Source organism: Pseudorasbora parva, chromosome 18 (genome assembly GCF_024679245.1).
Source record: "Pseudorasbora parva isolate DD20220531a chromosome 18, ASM2467924v1, whole genome shotgun sequence".
In the NCBI taxonomy this organism is placed as follows: domain Eukaryota; kingdom Metazoa; phylum Chordata; class Actinopteri; order Cypriniformes; family Gobionidae; genus Pseudorasbora; species Pseudorasbora parva.
Window position 1 is genome coordinate 5641470 of NC_090189.1, and position 23092 is coordinate 5664561.

A 23092-nucleotide genomic window follows, 5' to 3' on the forward strand; every position below is an offset into this window, starting at 1 on the left:
TGTAAATAGTGAGGTTTTACATTGTGGTTTTCAGACTCTCACCTCCTCCTGTATTCGTCGGGAGCATATTTAGCCACAGACAGGATGCGGTGGCTTCAGAGACAGGAAATGAGAGAGTCCAGTCCACAGGTGAGGGAATTTAATGCCATTTGCATTTCATTAACGCTCACTTTGATAAAACACAGGCCTAATCTTCTGTAAGTTTAGTCGTCATGATCCGCAGCTTTATTATCACTGAACCCATGTAAACAGTCCAAAACTAGTGGCGTTTGTCATTTTGACAGCTATTAAATATATTTCAGGTGAGCCAGGAAGGATGTCCGGATATTTAGCAGCAACATTAATCAATTTTATAACTGTTTGAGGATCGAAATGGGACTCGTGCTATTAGGCCTACTGTTGTTTTAATGTTGCAGTCCGACCAATAATGAAAAGTGTACAAGTTAACTAATTGAAATGTTAATTATTTTGACCAACAAATGAAATTTCCTTAAATATATTACACATCGCAGCTTGCCAACCTGCCCTTGTTTCGTTGTAGTCTAAACCTAGTTGACAAGAAAACGTTCTCATAATTTCCATAACGTTTCTCTTAAAATGATGAACAAACAGTTCCAGGTGGAGCTTTTTGACCACAACATAGGTTACTACAACATGGCGATAAACACTAGCTAGCTAAAATGCATTTTATTGAATAATTTGGAGCACATTTGTATTTTATTATAATTAACATTATTCTATTCTTAAAGTAAAAAATGAGTAATACGTTAAAAGGGGTTTCAGCTAATTGAGTTCTTCGATTGAAACAATTTAAGTGTATGCATTAGTTGCGATTTGGCGCCATCGTGAGGCGAGTTGTGCTGACAGAGGAACTACACCAAAAACAGGCATGAGGCGGCATTTTAATTTTATTATAAAGAGCAGCAAGAATAAAATGTCATAACTATTCTTATTTTAAAAGTAATGTTGTGATAAAAGGTGTAAACTTGTTTTTTTTTCTCCATATAAACCCTGTTTTTAAGAAGCGCTGTCATTGTTGCTCTTCTAACAAACGGTTTAAGTTTTGTATTGCCATTTATACATCACAAGACATTTTTACAGTATACCATTGCCTTCCCTGAAGAATTAATGCAAACTAAGAACATGTATAATATCCTAGATACACAAATCATCTCCCTTTAGCATAGAGTACATCTTTTATCCCCCAAAATATTTACCATTGTCCATTAATTCAGCCATAAAAACACTGATTTAAGTTTCTAAACACTGATGATGCATCACAGACTTTTATTCAACACACAAAGGTTTAGCTTCACCCAGAGAGGCACTTGGGTCACATGCTTCTTTTTTTCTTTTTTTTTTAGTTAAGAGCCCTTGAATTTTCACTGAAAAGTTGCCATAATCCCTTGATTCTGTCCAAACATAAATCATGGTCACAGGAGTCCAGGAACGAGGTGAAGTTCTCCAGCATTCACTGAATATACCACGTTCAACCACAGGAATGTTCCAGAAGAGCAGGCGACACTCATCACTGTCATTATTTTGGTAGAGGTCTCCTAAACAGCAGAATATGAGGTTCTGGAAAAGATAAATACAAAAGCAAAATGTTATGCATCTTTCAATTATTTAATTAAACTCAAGGGATAGTTCACCCAAAAATGAAAATCCAGGTCATTACTTCCTCACCCTTATGTCGTTCCAGTAAGACTTTAGTATATCTTTGGAACACAAATGAAATCTGATAGCTTTCGGTCCCATTGACAGCTATGTAACTACTACTTTGATGCTTTAAAAAGTTCATAAAGAGATTGTAAAACTGATCAATAAGATTCGAGCGGTTTAGAGCAAATTTGCTGAAGACACTCAATCGCTTTATATGATGAACAGATTGAATTTAGGCTTTTCATACATAAACATGGATCAGCGAATATAAACAGAAGCTCAAATCGAACCTGGGGGCTGTTCCATAAACCAAGATTAGAGTATAAGCCAGGCTTATTTCGGTTAGTCAGGCTTATTTTTGGTAGATTCGGTTTCATAAATCAAACTTTAAAAAGTTCAAACTCATTTATACTATAAATGGTATGCTCGTTAAGCCTGAACTCAGACTTAGCCTGACAGTTAGCCTGCCCCGGACCAGGTTAATTTGGCAGCATAAGTTGCCGGGGTAGCTGAGTTTGAACTTTTTCAAGTTTGATTTATAAAAACCGAATCTACCAAAAATAAGCCTGACTAACCGAAATAAGCCTGGCTTATACTCTATTCTTGGTTTATGGAACAGCCCCCTGCTCATGAATAAACCTCTATGGTTCTAACTGTTAGATCAGATGAAATCTTCACGTCAGAAATAGGGACGCCTGATCTTGTCGAAAGATATCCGATAGCAAAGCATGCTCTGAAAAGCTCTTTAAAAGAACACGTCTTCTCTGGCATAGCAGTGTCAGTTAGGGAAAAGTGTCTCAGTCTGTTGTTTTACAACAGTTAAGCGATCTGACATTGGACGATTGGCAGTCAAGTGTCTCACAAAACAAATCAACACTCTTATGGTAACAAGAGTAAGAGGAGAAACCCTTCTGAAAATGAAACTAATAAAGGTGCTTTCACCCTAATATTGATCCAAACCATGTGTCCCACTCAGAGGAGAAAATACCATGAACTTAAGCTCTTCCAGTGTTGTCTGGGATATATGAAGAACACTCAGTAGCAAACCCTTTGTATGTTCCTCCCTGGGAGGCTTAGCCTGAAAAGCCAGACCCACATCAAGATGTTTGGTCTGGAAACTCACCATTGACAGCTCAATCCGAGGGGCGGGATAAACGGTTGTCTTTCAAACTCCCTCTGCACGCAATTGGAAAGCGCTTCAACCAACCAGAGCAATGAAGAAGTTGGCATCCTCCGAACACATCTTCCTGTTTTAAGAATGACTTCAGTGTTCTTTGTTCTTTTCTCAAAGAAAAGCTCAACTCCAAGTCTTCCAGAGTCGCGGCTAAAGCTGATTAGAAAAACACGCTGTTTGCCAGCTTCATTGTTTACAAGTAACACGCCGAACCGTCACAACTCTGCCATCATTATGTTAAGCCCTGCCCACAGACTCTATACACGATGTGATTGGCCTGGCCAGAGTTTGGTTTTTCCAGCTCGCAAGCCAACGGAGAGTTGCTAGACGACCCTGGCTGCAAATTATATTTGCTGCCGCTAAGGTGCGTCTAGATTTCGAGGCTATGGGAGGCTAACAGCATATCAAGAGTCATTAGATTTTATAAAACATCCTTCCTCATTACATTTTTCAGTTTCAGAGATTGAATTCTTGGGTTTGTCTCATGATTAAACGATGTTTCACACAATCCTCTTCTCTGACCCTACTCACATTGCCAGTAATAGATAAGCCAAATAACATTTACCTCTCCATATTTTAGGAAAGAATAGATAAGCTTTGTTACCAAGTATGTGCCATTAGACCAACAAATGCGACGCGTTACGTTAGTTGTCAAATGTCAACAGAGCTCAACTGCACATGAGACCCAGGAGTGCGAATTTTAGCAGGCAACCTTGCCAAAATAACACACATTTGACCCCCAAACACCATTTTTTTTCCGGATAACCCCCCGAGAAGCTATTGTTTAGGGGTAGTAGTTGGCGGGTTTTGTTGTAAAAACTTGGCAACCCTGTCTGCACGCACGCTGGAATAAAGGATCTTTGCTGGTGTTGTAAAAAAAAAAAATACTAACAATAATTTAAGGATACACAGAGTACTTACCCAACATGATCATCATTTCTGAGAGAAATAGTGAAGGTGAATGCAGATACAAACAAGCTCTCCGTTGAGAATTTGAACAAATATAATCCAAGCCCCTTTGATGACGTGATGATTACGTTACTGTTGATCATCTGTCCGTCATCGTCTAAAGCCCGCCCTGATGATTTCATTGGTCCGAACAGTTTCTGTTCGGGGATAATTACTCCTCTATGGATCGAGTCCAGACCGAACCGCCTGACCTAAAAATGTTGTGGGCAGGGCTAAGTTCAGCTGGCATCCAGGCTAGCTCCACACTATAGTTTAGTAAAACTGGATTTTCCAAAAATTAATTGTAAAAATGTATTCTTTACCGCATTCATATTGCCTGTTTTTACTTTTCCCCTTTCCCACTTATGACATTTTCCATCTCAACATTGAGTAATAGTTGTCAGGCAGGATTATCATTTTGATACTAGCATTGTCCATTTGGATGCACCATTCAGACGGCACAAATCATTCAATGTGTTTCCAAAAGCATTGTCACAAGTAGTTCCTTTAAAATCATCATAGTTCAACAAGCTGACGATGAATACAACCTATAGTTTAACGTTCTCTTTATGCACTTTTTGAAGCGTCAAAGTGTTAGTTGTGAAGCTGTCACTGAAGGGACAGAAATCTCTCAGATATCATCAAAAAGATCTTCATTTGTGTTCTGAAGATGAATGAAAGTTTTACGTGTTTGGAACAACATGAGGAGGGAGTAATTCATGACAGGATTTTCATTTTTTGAGTGAACTATAAGTGGCTCTTGAGATCACATGGTCAAAGATAAGCTAACTCTGGTTCAGAGCAAACACTGATGAATGTATGTGTGTGTGTGTGTGTGTGTGTGTGTGTGTGTGTGTGTGTGTGTGTGTGTGTGTGTACAGACCTGGTTCATGGATCATGTAATGCACCCATCCCAGCGACTGCTGCACGCCCAGCCTCCTCCACTCATCCTCCGACATCAGGTGGGATTTGGGCACTTGTTTGGCCAGTTCTCGCGGTAACACCACATGTCTGCAATCACAAATGACAATGAACAACATTCAATAACATTTAAATAACAAATACCGTGACAGATATGAACATGACGCTTGAGAAGTGACGTCACTAGACTAAACGCACACGAGAGACAATCAAATCCGTAGCTTTGTGTACACGTTAAAACAAAACATCAAGCTCAAATGTATTACATATTTTTTTTAGGCAATTCATACAGATTAAGTTCAACACTGATGTGAAATGAATGACATTTAAACAAACACGCCGCGACGAGGCCTTGAAGCAGCTCAAACCCCCTTACCGGTATTCATAGTGATCATCTGTGTATTTATCCGAGTAGTAGATCTGTTTATGAGCCATATTAGATTAATAAATGAAAACCGATATGCGAAAAATATTCTGATTATTGAACCGTGAAAGAAGGATTCGCTCAAACTTGCGCAACTTTGTTACAAATTTAACCGAAACAGTTTTGAACCCGCGATTCAACCGGAGCCGCCGCTTCTGATTGGCTGAGAGAGGTCATGTGATTTTAGACAGCGTGAGCACGTCGGAAGTGCGGGGGCGTATGGAAGGGCGGGCGGTTGTCCTGGAAACAGATCAGTGATGAGAAGTGTGCCGATGGTTTGTGAAAATGAATTAGAATAGGCGCATGTAAATATAGAAATGTTGCATTTTTTTGCCCCAGAAACCCGCTTAAGGTAAAGCGTGCAAGGTTACTACTGCATTATCATGCTATTTTGATCTCAAACAGAGTTTAAAAGCTTAAAACCTTCGAAGTTTAGTGATTTTTCACCCGAACGAAAACAAACAATATTACTGTTAACGTTACATCATAACAGTTCACTTTTAGTACATCACACATTTCCAGTTCTCGGTCTTAGTTTAATCAAACAAAGCCGTTTAATTAAAAAAAATAGTTTATTAGTTTATATGGTTGTGAGTGACATGATGTTGAAATATAAAAACAGGGTTCAAAACGTATTTGGGCTACTTAGAAATTATATATATATATATATATATATATATATATATATATATATATATATATATATATATATATATATATATATATGCACACGCGCACGCACACACAAACCTTTATGTTAATCGATTTGATAGTACTAATAATATGCAATTAACTTCATTTAGGTAGTTGGCAGTTATTAAATATTATATATTATAGACCAGTTTGGAGGAGACCAGTTTTATATATTAGACCAGTTTTAACTCCACGGTTACACCATTTACAGTTGTGCTTGTATTATGGCAGAAAACTGATTTTTTTTAAAAAGTGAAGGAAAATGGGCTAAATGCACAGAATATCAGAACAAATGTATATTTGTGCCTTTGGATGCCAGAATAGAATTCATACTTTATAGAATAACGTCGTCGAAGACGCTCTGTGAAGCAGAAATTTTTGGTGGCAAGCCACAGACTGGACTGATGAAACCTGCGATGATTAGTCTACTATTAAAACTTGGATTTGATGTAAACAATAGATCTACACAATATTCACTTATGCATTTCATAGGGGCATAATAGCTTTACAGTTACAGCATAAAAACATATTCAAACCTATGAAGTTTCATGTAGTTTAACATTTAAACAAAATGTTTAGGCCTAGCTTACAAATTTGACTCTTTTCTTACAGTTGCAAGTTGATAATTCTGAAAGGGAGAGACAAGATATAAACAAGATATATATCGAGCTATATCTTGCAATTGTGATATTTCTTTCTAAAATTGTGCAAGATATAAACCCGAAATGACCTTTTTATTGTTTTATTACTGAGCTTCCATTGAGTGTTACTGCAGATCTGATTCTGCCACCTGATAGGCTCCGTCCATAAAACATCATCGATTTGTGCAAATGCAAAATCTGTCTAATTCTTTATTAACAAAACATTAATCTTTTGCAGCACAGGACTATTTTTAATGAGCTGCAAAAAGATGATGGGTGATTGTAAATGGGTGAAAAACGTGCTAATGCTAAAAGGTACACTCTCCTTTGTATATAACAATGAACCAAAATCCTTGATGTAGAATTTCATGTCCATAAAGTTAAATGGCAGCTGCCCCCTTTTTCAGCGGTGTTGGTTCAGGAAGTATTTTTTCAGAAATTTTTCCCATTTTAAAATTTTATGAGGTGAATCACAACATACACATTTTCATTTGAAGCAAAAAAGTTTTCAAGGTACAATACTGTGCAGTTAACGGCTTTAGTGAGAGAAAGAACTACAATCCCATGAAGCATTGCAAACAGCATAATCAATTAAAAACGATAAAGAAATATAAAACTAGTACTTAAAAGTGTTATTGCAAAATATGTTATATTTATTGTTAAGTTTATTGGAAAATATGCATATGCAAACATTTCAGTATTGTAATAGTGTAGGCATACTCGAATACATCATTTGCCAGTGCTTCATTGAAGTGGGCGGAGCTAAAGAGCTATTTTGGAGCATGTTCTAGCCTAGAAATCTAGAAGCTCCCTAGCGGCAGCAAATCAAATCTGCCGCGAGTGTCGTCTAGCAACTCTCAATACACGTCTGGTCTGTAAAAACCAAACTCTGGTCAGGCCAATCACATCGTGTACAGAGTCGGTGGGCAGGGCTTAACAATGACGGCAGAGTTGCGTTCTACGTGTAAACAAAGAAGCTGGTGAACGGCGGTCTTTTGAATCGGCTTTGACCACAACTGGAAGACTTGAAGTTAAGCTTTTCATTGAGAAAAGAACAAAGAACGGCACTGAAGTCATTCTTAAAAAGGGAAGATGTGTTCGGAAGAGTTTTGCAGACTACAGCGATAGTTTAATCTATCAACGAGCTCCGCTTCACGTTGCTCTGGTTGGTGTAGCGCTATCCAATTGCGTGCAGAGGGAGTTTGAAAGACAACCGTTTATCCGCCCCTCGGATTGAGCTGTCAATGGTGAGTTTCCAGACCAAACATCTTGATGTGGGTCAAGCTTGTCAGGCTAAGAATCTTCTCTACATCATCATGGGTAATGTCGTTTTTAACCGGGAATTCCAATGTTAAACAAGATTATTTTAAAGCTACACTGTGTGATATTTTCCCCCATCTAGCGGTGAAAAGGTATATGACCATCCAGTGAAAATTAGTTTCTGTTCCTCTCATAGACAGTAAAAGAAATGGACCGAGCGATCCCATTGACGTCAACGGCGAAATAATGAAGTCAACCTAGGGGCACTCACTTCCTGATGGCTGAGAGAACTGCGCCGGCTCAGACTGAGCTTGATGACGTAGATGTGACGTGAGCCTCCTGTCTGACAGCTGTAGGTCTTCTAGTAGTTGTGGAAAGTGAAATCTGAATCACGTTGTTTAAATATTTTCTCCCGTTGCTTTTGGCTCACTATGGGCTTCTCCCCATTCTTCCCCCTTGACTTTATCAGACTTTATGTCTCCACATCCCCCCGACTGTCTCATAGACAGCTAAAGATTGTTTCTGAGCGTCTCCTCAGGTCTATACGGTAATTTCTCAACTGTGCGACAGAGTCGCGTTGGTTATGACGCAATCGTTAGCCTATTTTTACAAAAACAGCTTCTGCGGGGCGATAGTGTAAGATACAAGGTAACGGAGCCTTTTATGCATTGTCGTGTTTCTTTAGAAATAAACACTGGACAAATGGAGTCTTTAAACGCCTCAGATGTAAAGTTATTCACTGTCAAAGTGACTCAAAAATGAATGGGAGTCAATGGGATGCTAACAGCAGGTGATGGCTTGGTTAGCAATTGCAGCCCCTAGGGGTGGAACGCTTTCCGAGCGCTAGATTACCCCCTTGGTTCCTCTCAATTCTGATTTCGTTTTAACTCCTATGGTGGCCGATTTAGTCCAAGATTAACATGGCAATCACCCTCTTCACATTTGACACGGTGCCATCGAGTGTTAAAACGTGAAAACGTGAATTTACAGGTATGTCCCTCTAATGTACTTTCAAGATGGAGGGGCAACATGGCGACCAGCATTCGAACCCCTCACCATAGACAGTAAAAGGCGATTTAGCCCAAGATTAAGATGGCTTCCAGTTCGACATAGTCCATGAGTGTCAGCAAGTGTTAAAACGTGAAAGGCGAAGCTTGAATTTACGGGTATGTCCCTCTTTGGCTAATGTACTTTCAAAATGGAGAGCCAACATGGCGACCGGCATTCGAACCCCTCACCCGTATGTATTTTCAATGGCATATTATAAACTTATGAGAATACTTTATTACTCGAAAGAAGTAAATATACATTAATGAGCACATATACTTTTGAAAGAACTAAGTGTTTTGAGCTAAGAATAAACTAAAAAAGTTACACAGTGTAGCTTTGAAAATAAGCTGAAATAATGCAGGCTGACGGCTTCAACAGAAGCAAATACTATCTTCAAAACCTCGTAAAAAAAAAAAAAAACTCATAGCTCACAGTAGGGCTGCCGTTAAAGGTTTATGAGTTATCAATCAAAATCAATTTCCCTATATCGAGAGAAAATGAATTTTTGCTTCCGGAACCCGACTGATCCCCTTAGATTTGTGCCGTTGCAGCTGTTTGAGATGAGCATTTCATCTCCACACTCCTAAATGCATCATAATTTAAAAACATGTTAATGATACAGTTATGGTGACCCACACTTGGGTATTTCCATTATATATTGTTTGCACAAAAACAAATGTTAATCTTATGTGGTGGTATCCTAGTAACACCTGAATTCCATCTTCCTGCAAACACATGTAGTGGCATGTACACCAGAATATGCAGTGCTACACCAGAAAACACTCACTCACAGCAGCCAATGGCATCCACCGGATGTGAGCTGCCAATCATTATGGCCGGCCCCCTCACCTCATTCCTGTTGCTATGCTGTCTTTGAAACTATGGTTACAGTAAAGGTTCCTGTAGGCAGCAGCGTCTCTCTCTGTATGGACTTACCGCATGTGTCTGGATGCATTCGGAGCGTTTACTCTGCTAAATGCTGTGCAGTGTTGCACTGAAATGTAATCTCTGTAAATCTGTTGGGTGTGGATATTACTTATTCTGTATTGACATTGTTTTACATAAACACATTGAAGACATGATGCACATTCAAAATTTCAGGGATCACAAACGTAGTGTATTATAATGTGCAATTTAGTTAAACAAATGCTCCTAGGTCGCTAAACCTCACTATTAGTCACTGGACTAAACCCGGTGTTGTTTAAGAGTGACGTACCTGATGTGTCCCAACAGACATGTGATGTGGTGTGATTTTTGGACTTTGAAAAGGAAAGCCTTCTGTGTTCTCTCTCTCTTTCTGTCTCTTCTAGTTTCTATACTTCCTGCTGTTTTAATGAGCATGTGTAGGAGTGAACCCGACACACTTCAGTCACGACTATGATCACACACACACACACGCAGTCCGCCACCCACTATCTCTTCTCTTTCTATGTGTATAAATATAAACATGTAGAATGCCTAAAGTGCAATACATGCATTAACAGTGAAGCAGTTCCATTTCCTATTTGATTGTAATTGATTTTCTGTATTTTTCATGCTTCAGGACATTCAGGTGTGTTATGAGAGGAAGATAAACCCCATGAACTCTTTTCCACGGTGAGTAAACTGCCTGAGAACCTGTGTGGTGTTCAGAGAGATAGATGTGACGCCGATAGATAAATCCTGATCCACATAGATGTGTTCCACTGAAGCTTATTCATTATTGAAGGTTATTGACCAGCTTTTTATATTGAATATTAAAAGTCAGTATGAAGTAATTGAACCCTTTTCAATGCATGTTCCTGGTCTAATTTTTCTTTAATAAGTGCACCTTATTCCAGTAAATCCTCTATGTGACTTCATTCTGCTATGTATAATGGATAATTATTTTAAAATTGAAGTCCTGTCCTATATTTTAATAGAGTGCAATGGTGGCCGCCCCCTTTTTCCATTCATTTCTCACATAGGAATTTTAAAATAGTCTTTGTTAAAGTGTTCTGAACCAAGCCAATCAGCTACAAGGTGAATCACAACACTACAAAAAGACAAAGGTGCAAGACTGTAAACTAAAAGGGTTAGTTCTCTCCCAAAAATGAAATTGATGTCATTAACTCCTCCCCCTAATGTCGTTCCTCACCCGTAAGACCTCCGTTTATCTTCAGAACACAGTTTAAGATATTTTATATTTAGTCCGAGAGCGTATCTAAGTGTATGCACACTATACTGTCCATGTCCAGAAAGGGAATAAAAACATCATCACAGTAGTCCATATGTGACATCAGTTAGTTAATCAGAATCTCTTGAAGCGTCGAAAATACATTTTGGTCCAAAAATAACAAAAACTACGACTTTATTCAGCATTGTCTTCTCTTCCGCGTTGGTTTCTAAACCTCAAATAAAGTTTCAAACGATCATGAATCAGGGTATTGATTCATGATTCAGATCGCCAATGTCACGTGATTTCAGCAGTTTGGCAGTTTGGTGATCCGAATCATGAATCGATCCGCTGAGTCATTACCGTTTGAATCTTTATTTGAGGTTTGAAAACAAACGCGGATGTCACATATGGACTACTGTGATGATGTTTTTATTCCCTTTCTGGACATGGACAGTATAGTGTGCATACACTTAGATACGCTGTCGGACTAAATATAAAATATCTTAAAATGTGTTCTGAAGATGAACGGAGGTCTCACGGGTGTGGAACGACATTAGGGGGAGTCATTAATAACATCAATTTCATTTTTGGGTGAACTAACTCTTTAATGACTTTAGTTAAGAACTACAATCCCATGAAGCATTGCAAACAGCATAATCGACTGAAAAAGGATGGAGAAATATAAAACTGCACATTTAAAAATTTTGATTATATGTATAAAAACAATGTATTTTAGGTATATTGCTAAATATGCATGTATACAAACATTTTAGTATTTTGAGAGCGTAGGGAAACTTTATTACGCCATTCCCTATGCTTCATCGGGGTGGGCGGAGCTAAAGAGCTATTTTTGAGCTTGCTTGTCTCTGATTGGTGTCATTTTCTCTACAGCATCATGGGTAATGTAGTTTTTCACCAGGAATTCTGTTGTTAAACACAATTATTTTAAATCTAAGCTGTAATAATGCAGGCTGACGTCTTCAACAGAAGCAAATATTATTGATTAACAACCTTGTTGCTCACATTAGGGCTGTCTTAAAAGGTTTATAAGTTCAAAATCAATTTCCTTATGGAGAAAATGAGTAGCGTTTTGCTTCTGGAAAGCAATTGTTGCACTCTCTGACTATAGTTTTCTTAAATGAATCACATTATGGCAAAATGAGAAGTAAAATGGTTTGCAAACAGCATTTTATGTTGTCTTAAATGATGCATTCATGCATGGGCAACAAGTTACACAATGTCATAGATTTGCTGATCTATCTATTTGTGCTTTAAACCATGTGTCTTTTTGAGGACAGGTGTGCTGTTACTTTAGTAAGTGATCAGATGTACTATCTTCACCTGCTGGATGATAGAACGGGTGAAAAAATACCATAGACTTGCATTGAAAGAGGAACCCAACCAGTAAGAAACCACCAAGCAGCCACTCACATCATCCTGGAGGAATCACTAACACTTTTTTTCTGCCTGTTTTTAATTTCCAGAACTGTCTTGACTAACATACTGCATGTAAATGGCTCTGCTGGGCAGGATTCATCATGTAATTCAGTTGATTCAGTACAGCCTATGTTCTTTGATCACCCTTCATTCATATGAATGTGCAAAGTTTGCACTCAGGTCACAAGGAGGGGCCAGTTTATTGCAGTGTGCAATTGATCATTGTTTTTCTTTTTCAAAACAGGCTATGCATCCTGTCAGGAGATATTTTAGAAGCGAACAACATGGATTCAGGAGTTTAGAGGCGACGCAGCGAGCAGAATGCAGTGCTGTGAGATGAGAATGGTTTCTCCCTTCACCTGTGCTTCAAGTGGTTTGCCCCACTATTCAGCCAGCCTACCCTGAATGAGTCATCCTGCTCTTTCCTGATTGGCCGGTCGGGATCCATCCCGAGGGATTGCCGTGCAGAAAGCTGCCGAGGCCTGACTTCATTCACAGAAACGTCGGTATGCCCGTCTGCCTTTCCATTCACAGCTAGCCCAAAACATTTGCCCTGCACAGCTCCTCAGCATCCTCTCTTCCTCTCCTCAGCATCTCTTCAGCATCTCCGTGACAACACCGAGTGAGGAGCACTTATAACGCAATTTTTTTGTTGTTGCTTGTTTGCTTTTGTCTCATTGGAGAAGACAGATCTCTCTCTCTCTCTCTCTCTCTCTCTCTCTCTCTCTCTCTCTCTCTCTCTCTCTCTCTCTCTCTCTCTCTCTCTCTCTCTCTCTCTCTCTCTCTCTCAGTCTTTTCTTCTTTTTTTTCAATTCGCAGGCAGGCAGGAAAGCGAGACGCTGGGAGGGACTGCAGTGCGTTAGCCGCAGCGGTACAGGAAGCTTGTGAATGACTGCTGCTTCTGTCACAAGCTCTTCTGGACATTTTACATGAATGACTCGGTTTTTGTTTTTTTTGCTGCCTTAATGTCATGGGCTTCATCCCGTTGGATGCTTTTTAATGGGGCTGGGAGATCTGACATCACTATTTACGGTTGTATCCTCGCCGAATCCGGATGGCGTTTTAAGGGAGATCGAATCTCGACATTGTGTATTTAAGAGGGATGTTTAATTATTCAACAAAGCTCATTCAGGAGCAAAGCTTGGCTTGTTTTGCCTTCTGTAGGGGGAGATATTCGAGCGCTCGTGTGCATGGATTTATGCTGATGTTTTGTAGTATGTAAGGAAGAACGAATGTGACGAACAAAGAGATAAAGCCGTATTGGATTCATGATTTAAATTTGCGCACGTTTTAAACTCGCCGTTAACAAAAGCTGGGTAGAACGCGGTTATGGGCGAAAGGTGAACACATTCAAATATTTCGAACCCTGAGGTAATTCGCTAGATTTTTATTCATTTTTATTTCACAATTATGTGCAATCTTTATGCTTTGTTTTCAGTAGAGCGCCTTGCTTCTGAATTCAAGTAAAACCACATTTTTATGTATGAAAAATCAGCGCTCGCCATGCACACCGACTCAAGTTTCATTCTATGTGGCGTACATGTGATCCGACAACATGCACGGTACTCTAGTGTGATTTTTGCATTCAATTATGTCAGCAAATTATGATTGTTTTTGCATCATTTTGAGTAGTTTGTTTAAAAGATTCTCATCATTTTTGACTGAGCTCAGATTTCAGTGATATCTTTATAGCATCTTTCCCATTCTGTTTATCTGTTTTCACACGGACTGAATCAAAGCAGGAGGCGTTCCTATGGACAGGGCAAATTTTGCGAATTGATTGGTTCTACTGAGCAGTAAGTGGGAGTTTTTTTGTAACGGAAAGTGCTCTGCAGTGTAGAGTGAGTCTTTTGTTGAGAAGGGTCTCTCTCTCTCTCTCTCTCTCTCTCTCTCTCTCTCTCTCTCTCTCGCCGAGTGAGTCATGCATGTTCAGGGATCTGCCAGGATGCGGGGAGAGAGAGAGACATCTCTTCACTAGAGATCTGTCTCTCTCTCTGCCATCTCTGGCCCTCTGTAGAGGAGTGACCTCGTGCTGCTTTTCTCTCATCGTCCTCTGTCTCCATGGATTTCGTGTTTTGTGGTTTATTTTTGGTCCCCGAGTTGCTGCTGCTGCTGCGTGGCGTCGGATTTTCCTGACGACCACCCCGCTCCCTTTCTTCAAACCCTTGAGGACGCTTTCTCGGCTCCAGCATGCAAAAGATGTGGACGGTCAGCTGGGAGCTGGATGTGTCCGTTCGTGTGTAGGCTGGCATACCGAGGGGAATGCTTCACCGTGCTAAATACAACCGATTCCGGAATGAGTCAGTGACGTCCGTCGATGAGCTTTTGCACGGTCTCTCCATGAACGCCAAGGTCTCGGCCGTCCCGCCGTCGCCGCCCGTGGGCGACCCTCCGTACGCGCCGCCAGCCGACCCTGAACCCTCTGAAGAGTCTGGAACCTTGTGCACCCTCATCAACAAAGTCTCCAACCTCAAATTCGCCAACTCCTCCGGACTGTTGGGCATCAAGGGCCTGCCGTCTGCCGTCAAGGACCTTGCCGTGTCCAAGCTCCAGGGAGGAGCGGCAGGGGGCGGCTCCGGCAGCCCAGGCTCATCTGGCCTCCCGGCGGCCGCCGCAGCGTCTCACGCCTCGCTGGAGCCCGGCTTCGTGAGCTCGGGGAAGAAGGGCAGGATGGAAGAGTCTCAGCCTGGCGGAGAGGGCTGGAGCCTGGGCGGTACGGGCGCGCTGGTGAATAAGCCGTCTCGAGGATGGCTGCACTCCAGCGAAAAGATTTCCGGACCTGGAGTGACGTATGTCGTTAAGGTGAGACCCACATCTTTTCTCTCTTCTGCATACCCCTTCTTGTTTTTCATCAGTGTAAAGGTAGAATACAGCATCTTCCTGTCCGTGTGCTGGTACAGAGGGATTATGTGTACGATTTGGAGTAGTGTCGCCAGTTATGTTCACAACTGACCACAAAAGCACAGACTGTTCCACCACATATGAGCCCATGCATGTTTACATGCTGTCTGTTGCATTATTCTTGCATGCATGTGGAGGTGGGCGGTATGAACAGCATCTTATTCTTTAATATATATCCCAGACACTTTATATTGAGTGATTTTATATATATATATATTTTAACTATTAACTATTTCTAATAATCCCTCTGTTCTAGCTTGTACTATTCTGGACAGTGCATTTAACTTTGATTTTGTGCACTTCTCGTGTTCTTGTCCACATATATTAGTTAGTCATGTGGTCTTTAAATAATCCAGTGATTTTAAAATATTAGAATCTTTATCATTAGAATTTAGAATATCATTTGATTTGTGTTCTATTTGGAACTAAATGGACTCAGATTAAAAGATGATAATGCATAACAAATGGTTGACATTTTGTAACACTTGAGTTAAAAACAAAAAAGTATCATGTTATCATATTATCTAATATTATCAAAACATGTGATTCAGTATCATTCGATACAAATATGGCCAGTTGCAAATGCTGATGTTCCTCAACTTCTGAAGATCTATATTTTCCCCTATTATATTTTTGTCATATTTAGGACTTTATTCAAGACGTATGTTTTAATGCAGCTTCACAGTAATAAACAGGAAAATAACAGTTAATGTTGTAAAATTAATAAATGATATAACGACTGTTAAAGCAGCTCTACAGCAGACAATAGTCTCATTATTTATCTCCATTCAGCTCATTGTTGGTTTAGTGTTGGTCCAATAGCAGTGTTGATGTTGTATGTAAATAAGATAAATCAGTACTGTCCGATTATAGCTGCTTAATTATAGCATGTAGCCACATTTCTGCCATCACAGCCCTTCATGCATGTGTTCCAGAGTGTAATATTAATCTTCTCTTAGTGAGAGGAGAGAATATAGTGGAGGTGGTCCGGCTGTCCGTGCAACCGCTTATTTTTTTACCTCCACAGATTTGATCTATTCAAATTAACTGCAAGTTTATCACATCAAAAGGGAAGTGCATGCAAATCGCGTATCCACGGCGACCGGTTACCAGACCAGGGGGATGTTGTTCCGGCTTCAGTTCTGTTACTGTATCGTCTCCGGGGACCATGACGCGTTGCACGACAGAGCTGTTATTCTTGTCCACATCTATATGCAAAGACAAACATGATAACTGATCTTTGACCGTTTTGATTTGTGCACATATGCCACATGTGTGACACGCATGTGGCACTTGTGTTCTCTGCATGGGATTTAAAAAATAAATATCTAGGGTTCCCATGGTCAACAACCAGGAAATATATATTTTTAAATAGTGCAGTCCTGGCCTGCAAACTCTGAAATTTCTATAGTACATGTACATTTTTCTTGTATGCATTAACTTTAGAAATACAGACATCATTGCCTCCATTTAGGGTTATTTGCAGACATTTTTTGATGCGTTTTAAACATGTTTGCATTATATACCATCGTGCATACTGTGCACTGACAGCATCATGTATTTGAAGCGTATCATCTAGTGTGTTTACGATCATAGGATCGCTGCCTCATTGAGCTAAAGGTGACTCGGATTCGTGCGGGATGAATCATACATTATTCCCTTCTAGCATTTTCCCTTCTGAATAGTCGAGGCAAAACACAAATTGTCGACACGATTGAATTAGATGGTGCAGACCAATGTTCAATTGAAGGGAACTACATGTGTTTTATTTGCTCTGTTATAATTGACGAACGTCTCTCTAAGCGTTTCTCGTGAAGAGAGTGACACAGGAAGAAAAGGACATTATTTCTAGTTTAGTTGGTAAAAGTTGGCAGCTTCCATATAACAAACCCTTCCGGCGTGCCTTTGCAGGGCTGAATGTGTGTTATTCTTTACAGTTCACTTATTGAGTGACCCTGTGCATGAACACACACACACCATGCTCCATTTCACTAAAAGGACAGCTGCTGACATTGACTAGACGGGCTGCTTCTCAAACACACACTACCAGCATTTTGACAGACTACAGACTTTAGTTTAGATACAGCTCTTGCTTGATTTTGAGGTTTAAGTGAACATTTGTGCGCTTAATTTATTTCTGTTAAAGGCAACAAGGTACTTGGGTCATGCCGTACTGTGAATATATAGTGCATTTTTTTTTTAAAACATTTTTACCAGTTTAGTGTGTGTGTGTGTGTGTGTGTGTGTGTGTGTGTGTGTGTGTGTGTGTGTGTGTGTGTGTGTGTGTGTGTGTGTGTGTATGTGTGTATGTGTGTGTGTGTGTGTGTGTGTGTGTGTGTGTGTGTGTGTGTGTGTGTGTGTATGTGTGTGTTATTCTATGTATTTTTTTAATATATATGTTGATATTTATTAAGAACCAGCAGTGAATAGCTGGTATTTAGCAGATAATGCAAAAGCTTCTTTCATTCAGATGTTACTAGTATTAGAGCTTGCTTAGATTAGATTAGATTAATTTATTTGTAAAGGTAAAATGCAATTTCATAAAAACACATAAACAAACATGAGTAAAAAAGCCAGAATTAGCCAAGAGACAATTTTTCATCTGTAGTCCCCTGGCCAAGATGTTAAAAGAGCAATAAAATATGACACAAATATACATAGTTAATAACAACACAAAACAATTGACAAATACATTTACACTTACAGCCTATAAAGATCAAATACAAAACCAGTTTTTTTACAGAGTGACACAACAGGTTCAAGTCTTTAGTGTTGCTGTGTGCAAACAGCACATAAAGCAATATATACTAGATGGCAAATCTTGTCTGCTTGATTGCTTATGTCGTTGCAAAAATGTAAACTGCATTATTGCACGGTTCTATATAAAGTTTGATATGCTATAGTTTGATATATATATTAAATCTACCTTTATCCAAATACACATGATATACTCATGTATTGCAATATTTTGTATATTTGTAGCAAAATGTAAGTATTAGTTGCTACAAACCGTCTTTATATAACATATGATATAATGTAAAAACTGCATATAGTGTAAGTATTGCATATTATTATAATAAAAATGTTATTTAATAATTTTCTCAAAATGTAATAAAATGTTGTGCTCATAATGTAATAATCTTTTCACTTTTCAAGAGAAAATTATTACATTATAAACCCAAAGTGTCATTATTGCAATAGCTTTTAAAACACATAAAATATTAGTATTCCTCTACAGCACATTTTTTAATCTAAAGCTAGTCTTAATCTACTTGTGAAATGCAATTATTATGTTTATTAAACATTAAGCATTAGTATTACAATAATTCACTATTTTACATAATTTATCATAATGTAAAAAAGTTATTATATTGAGCTCAAGATTTTATGTTTTAAAAATAATTATTACATTATGAACATTTTCATTACAATATTATTTATTAAATGATGAGTTGATCTTCATACGTACAGTATATACTCATGTAAATCTCAACTGCTTGATTATTTATATTATCACAAAATGTAACTATATTATCGGCCAGCTCTAATCTACTAAACATGACTATGGTGCATGAAGATATTAAGATATTATAAAAACATTTCTATAAAGCTGCTTTGAAATGTGTGAAGTGCTATATAAATACATTTGATTTGAGTTGATTATCGTGGCATGTGACTGTATAATAGCCACTTTGTCTAATGCAATCAGTCAACGAGCCTCCGTCATTGTATTTAGCCAAATACTATTTGCCAAAACTTTGCAGTGACTCATCGTCCGCTTCCGGCCTCGTTTCCTTTCTGCGTTTGAATCGCACACCCGTGAGTTAATCCGTGCAATAGAAAAGGGGGCCGCGAGGAGATAATTTTCCGTAAACCACTCGAGTAAACTTAACTCGCCAGTGTTCCTGGGAGAAACTGAATTTGACGCTGTTAGACCGGACAGTGGGTTAGACCGTCCTCAGGTGGGTTACTGCAGGTGAGTCATTCATTTAGTCAAGGAAAGTTGTAGTGAGACGCTCAATGAGTGAGTCATACGGCATTGAGAGATCGCTGAGGTGAGAGGCTAAAAAAAGCAGAGATGTGTTGATGCGTGATGTCACTGTTTATGAATGATGTCATCGACTGGAGAGGAAGGTACACTCCTTTAAATACACAGCTGAAGGACATTTATATTATAATTATATAAGGATTTTATTTATTTTTATTTTTTATTAATGTTATTTAAGACTTTCTTATGTATTTTGTGTTTGAGATGTCTTTTTTTCTTTTTTAAAGCTTTCTTTCTTTCTTTCTTTTTTGCTTTTGTAGTTAATCACTTTTTTATTTTATTCATTTTATTTTCTTGAATACTTTCTTATGTATTTCATGTAGGGTTTGAGATTTTTATAGCTTGAATATGAGGTAAATTATTTGAACTGTAAGTGTGTCATTTTTACAGTGTCCTTTTTGTTTTTGCTTTCATAGTTAATCACTTTATTTTTTTTTATTTAATACTTTTTTATATACAGTAGTTTATGCAGGATTAGAGTTTTTTGATATTATTTTAGCTTAAATTGCCTGACAAAATGACTAATTTTATTCTAAAGTTAAATAATTACAGCATATCCATACACTCGTAACAGTCCTTACCAATAAATGTGTTCGAGTGAGTTTATGTGAAGTCATGTGATCAGACCAGACATGTGGTATAGTGTATATCACACTTGATGTGGGACATTGTGTGAAATTAGTGTCATTTTGAGAAATTTGTTGTTTGATTATGTGTCTGCTGTATGTGAGCTTGGCATGTGTTTTTTGTATGTGGATGTGTAAAATTAGTCAGAAGTGATGTGTGTTTGTGTGTGTGTGCACGCGCGTGTGTGTGCGTGTTTTTGTGAAATATCAGGACACGTGTATAATGACATGGGTATGACACAGGTATTACAGGAGAGGGTGAAATATGAGGACATTACCCATGTCCCTGTTTTTCAAAAGGCTTATAAATCATACAGGATGAGGTTTTTTAGAAAGTAAAAATGCAGAATGTTTCCTGTGATGGGTAGGTTTAGGTGCAGGGTCAGTGTGTGTGTGTGTGTGTGTTTGTGATGGGTAGGTTTAGGGGCTGTGTGTGTGTGTGTGTGTGTGTGTGTGTGTGTGTGTGTGTGTGTGTGTGTGTGTGTGTGTGTGTGTGTGTTTGTGTGTGTGATGGGAAGGTTTAGGGGCAGTGTGTGTGTGTTTGTGATGGGTAGGTTTAGGGGCAGTGTGTGTGTGTGTGTGTGTGTGTGTGTGTGTGTGTGTGTGTGTGTTTGTGATGGGTAGGTTTAGGGGCAGTGTGTGTGTGTGTGTGTGTGTGTTTGTGATGGGTAGGTTTAGGGGCAGTGTGTGTGTGTGTGTGTGTGTGTGTGTGTGTGTGTGTGTGTGTGTGTGTGTGTGTGTGTGTGTGTGTGTGTGTGTGTGTGTGTGTGTGTGTGACCTGGTAATCCCTACGTTATGGGGACAAAATGTCCCCACAAAGATGGCAATATCCGAAATCCTTGTCCTTGTGGGGACATTTTTAGGTCCCCATGAGGAAAACATCTTATAAATCACACAGAAGGAGTTTTTTTGAGAAAGTAAAAATGCAGACTGTCTCCTGTGATGGGTAGGTTTAGGGGCAGTGTGTGTGTGTGTGTGTGTGTGTGTGTGTGTGTGTGTGTGTGTGTGTGTGTGTGTGTGTGTGTGTGTGTGTGTGTGTGTGTGTGTGTGTGTGTGTGTGTGTTTGTGATGGGTAGGTTTAGGGGCAGTGTGTGTGTGTGTGTGTTTGTGATGGGTAGGTTTAGGGGCAGTGTGTGTGTGTGTGTGTGTGTGTGTGTGTGTGTGTGTGTGTGTGTGTGTGTGTGTGTGTGTGTGTGTGTGTGTGTGTGAGTTCTGGTAATCCCTACGTTATGGGGACAAAATGTCCCCACAAAGATGGCAATATCCGAAATCCTTGTCCTTGTGGGGACATTTTTAGGTCCCCATGAGGAAAACATCTTATAAATCACACAGAAGGAGTTTTTTTGAGAAAGTAAAAATGCAGAATGTTTCCTGTGATGGGTAGGTTTAGGGGCAGTGTGTGTGTGTGTGTGTGTGTGTGTGTGATGGGTAGGTTTAGGGGCAGGGGCAGTGTAGGGGGATAGGATGTACAATTTGTACAGTATGAAATCCATTACGCCTATGGAAAGTCCCCATTAAACATGAAAACACGACATGTGTGTGTGTGTGTGTGTGTGTGTGTGTGTGTGTGTGTGTGTGTGTGTGTGTGTGTGTGTGTGTGTGTGTGTGTGTTGTGATGGGTATGTTTAGGGGCAGGGGCAGTGGCAGTGTAAGGGGATAGAAAATATGGTTTGCACGGTATAAAAACCATTACGCCTAATATGGCATGTCCCCACATTTCACAAAAACAAACGTGTGTGTGTATGTGTGTGACGGTAGAGGCAGGGGGATAGAAAATACGGTTTGCACAGTAAAAAAAAACATTACGCCTATAGAATGTCCATGTCACAAAAACGAACGTGTGTGTGTGTTCATGTTTTTCTATCCCAGTGGGGATTTCAGTCTAAATGCACACAGACTCATGGGGATTCATGTCACAGTAGGGACCTAAATTGAGGTCCATTAGGAAACAAGCTTATAAATAGATCAAGTAAATATAGTTTTGTATGATTGGTTGGTTTAGGGGTTAGGGTTAGGTCCCGCCTATACGCCTACACTCCCTCAGACTCAATCGCAAGCACAGCTGTCAATCATGACGTCACACCCTGGTTTTATAGCATCAAATAACTAACTAAAACCAAAGGAAAAAACTAACACTTGAACATGAGAAGTGTCTTTGAAAGAAAAAAAGGATTTAAAGTGTAATTGGATTTTTTAGTTTGGCTCACATACCATTTAATTACATGGAAAGGGTGGGGTACTTTGCCTCATAAGAGGATGTGATTGGATACCTGGACTAACCAGTGGACCAATCCCATCACAGCATCTCAAATGTTAGTTTGGTTATTTTGAAATGCCTACATCAAAATGTCTGTCATCAATTCCCTTTCCTCATATGATTGTGTTCCCTGAACACAAGATGACATGCCAGCGTTTGTGTTTCATTTGCCGCTCTGAGGCTCAAGTAATTTATGATGTATGTAAAAAGAGCCTCAGTGGCTTCCAGATTGTGGTGACTTCCATTTGTATTACAGATATTTTGGGCCAGGTATTGATGATTTAGGATGGTCCTTTATTCGCAAAGGTTTTATGCGATATTTTGCACATAAGTTTAATTACCTACGTTGGATGGAAGCATAGCTACAGTTGGGTTGAATGTTACTATGGTACTTTATCACACACGGGCAATAACAATATGACGTTTTTGAAGGAAAGATGATTATCAGATCTTCTAATCTCATTTGTTCCCTTCTCTTTCAGTATTTGGGCTGCATTGAAGTTCTCCGGTCCATGAGATCCCTGGACTTCACCACACGGTCACAAATCACACGGTACAACAACTCTCTCTGTCTTTCTACACATAATAATAATATTAATAATAATAATCATTTTTTAATGCACTTAAAGGGGTACTTCAGCGCTGGGAAGATGAATCTGTATTTAAACTGGGTCATCAATGTAGTAGAAATGTGAAATTATTTTTGAATTTGGTGCCTTCTAGACTGAGAAAAGACAGAAAATGTATTTTTGTCTCATGTGGATTGAAGACTACAATTCCCAAAATGCTTCGCTGCCCTGTGAGGCCATTCCCAAAGCCACCGCTACTGGATTACTGTGACTGAGTTGGAGAACAGACACTACAATTAAATACTGAACGTTAGGCATGTGCCGATATCAAATTTTCATGTTGC

General features: G+C 39.2%; 2 protein-coding genes across 3 annotated transcripts in view; one reads left to right on the top strand and one right to left on the bottom strand.

Annotated features, from left to right (window-relative positions):
* Positions 1–1270: 1270 nt before the first annotated feature.
* On the bottom strand, positions 1271–5333 carry zgc:86839 (Cyclin-dependent kinases regulatory subunit 2-like). Its single transcript, XM_067423775.1, has 3 exons — positions 5082–5333; positions 4668–4795; positions 1271–1578 (listed from the first exon to the last, which is right to left on the bottom strand). The coding sequence occupies exons 1-3, from the start codon at positions 5138–5140 to the stop codon at positions 1538–1540; spliced, it is 228 nt and encodes a 75-aa protein (XP_067279876.1). The 5' UTR covers positions 5141–5333; the 3' UTR covers positions 1271–1537.
* Positions 5334–12607: 7274 nt separating this feature from the next.
* shc3 (SHC (Src homology 2 domain containing) transforming protein 3) overlaps positions 12608–23092 on the top strand; it is a 46279-nt gene continuing 35794 nt past the window's right edge. Inside the window, exons 1-3 of one of the 2 annotated variants that reach the window (XM_067423723.1) lie at positions 12608–12969; positions 13167–15149; positions 22662–22732. In XM_067423723.1, the coding sequence (XP_067279824.1) occupies positions 14610–15149; positions 22662–22732 (611 nt within the window). In that variant the 5' untranslated portion in view covers positions 12608–12969; positions 13167–14609. Of the gene's footprint in view, positions 12970–13062; positions 15150–22661; positions 22733–23092 lie in introns of those variants that run through there. The other variant, XM_067423722.1, reaches the window with a different exon arrangement.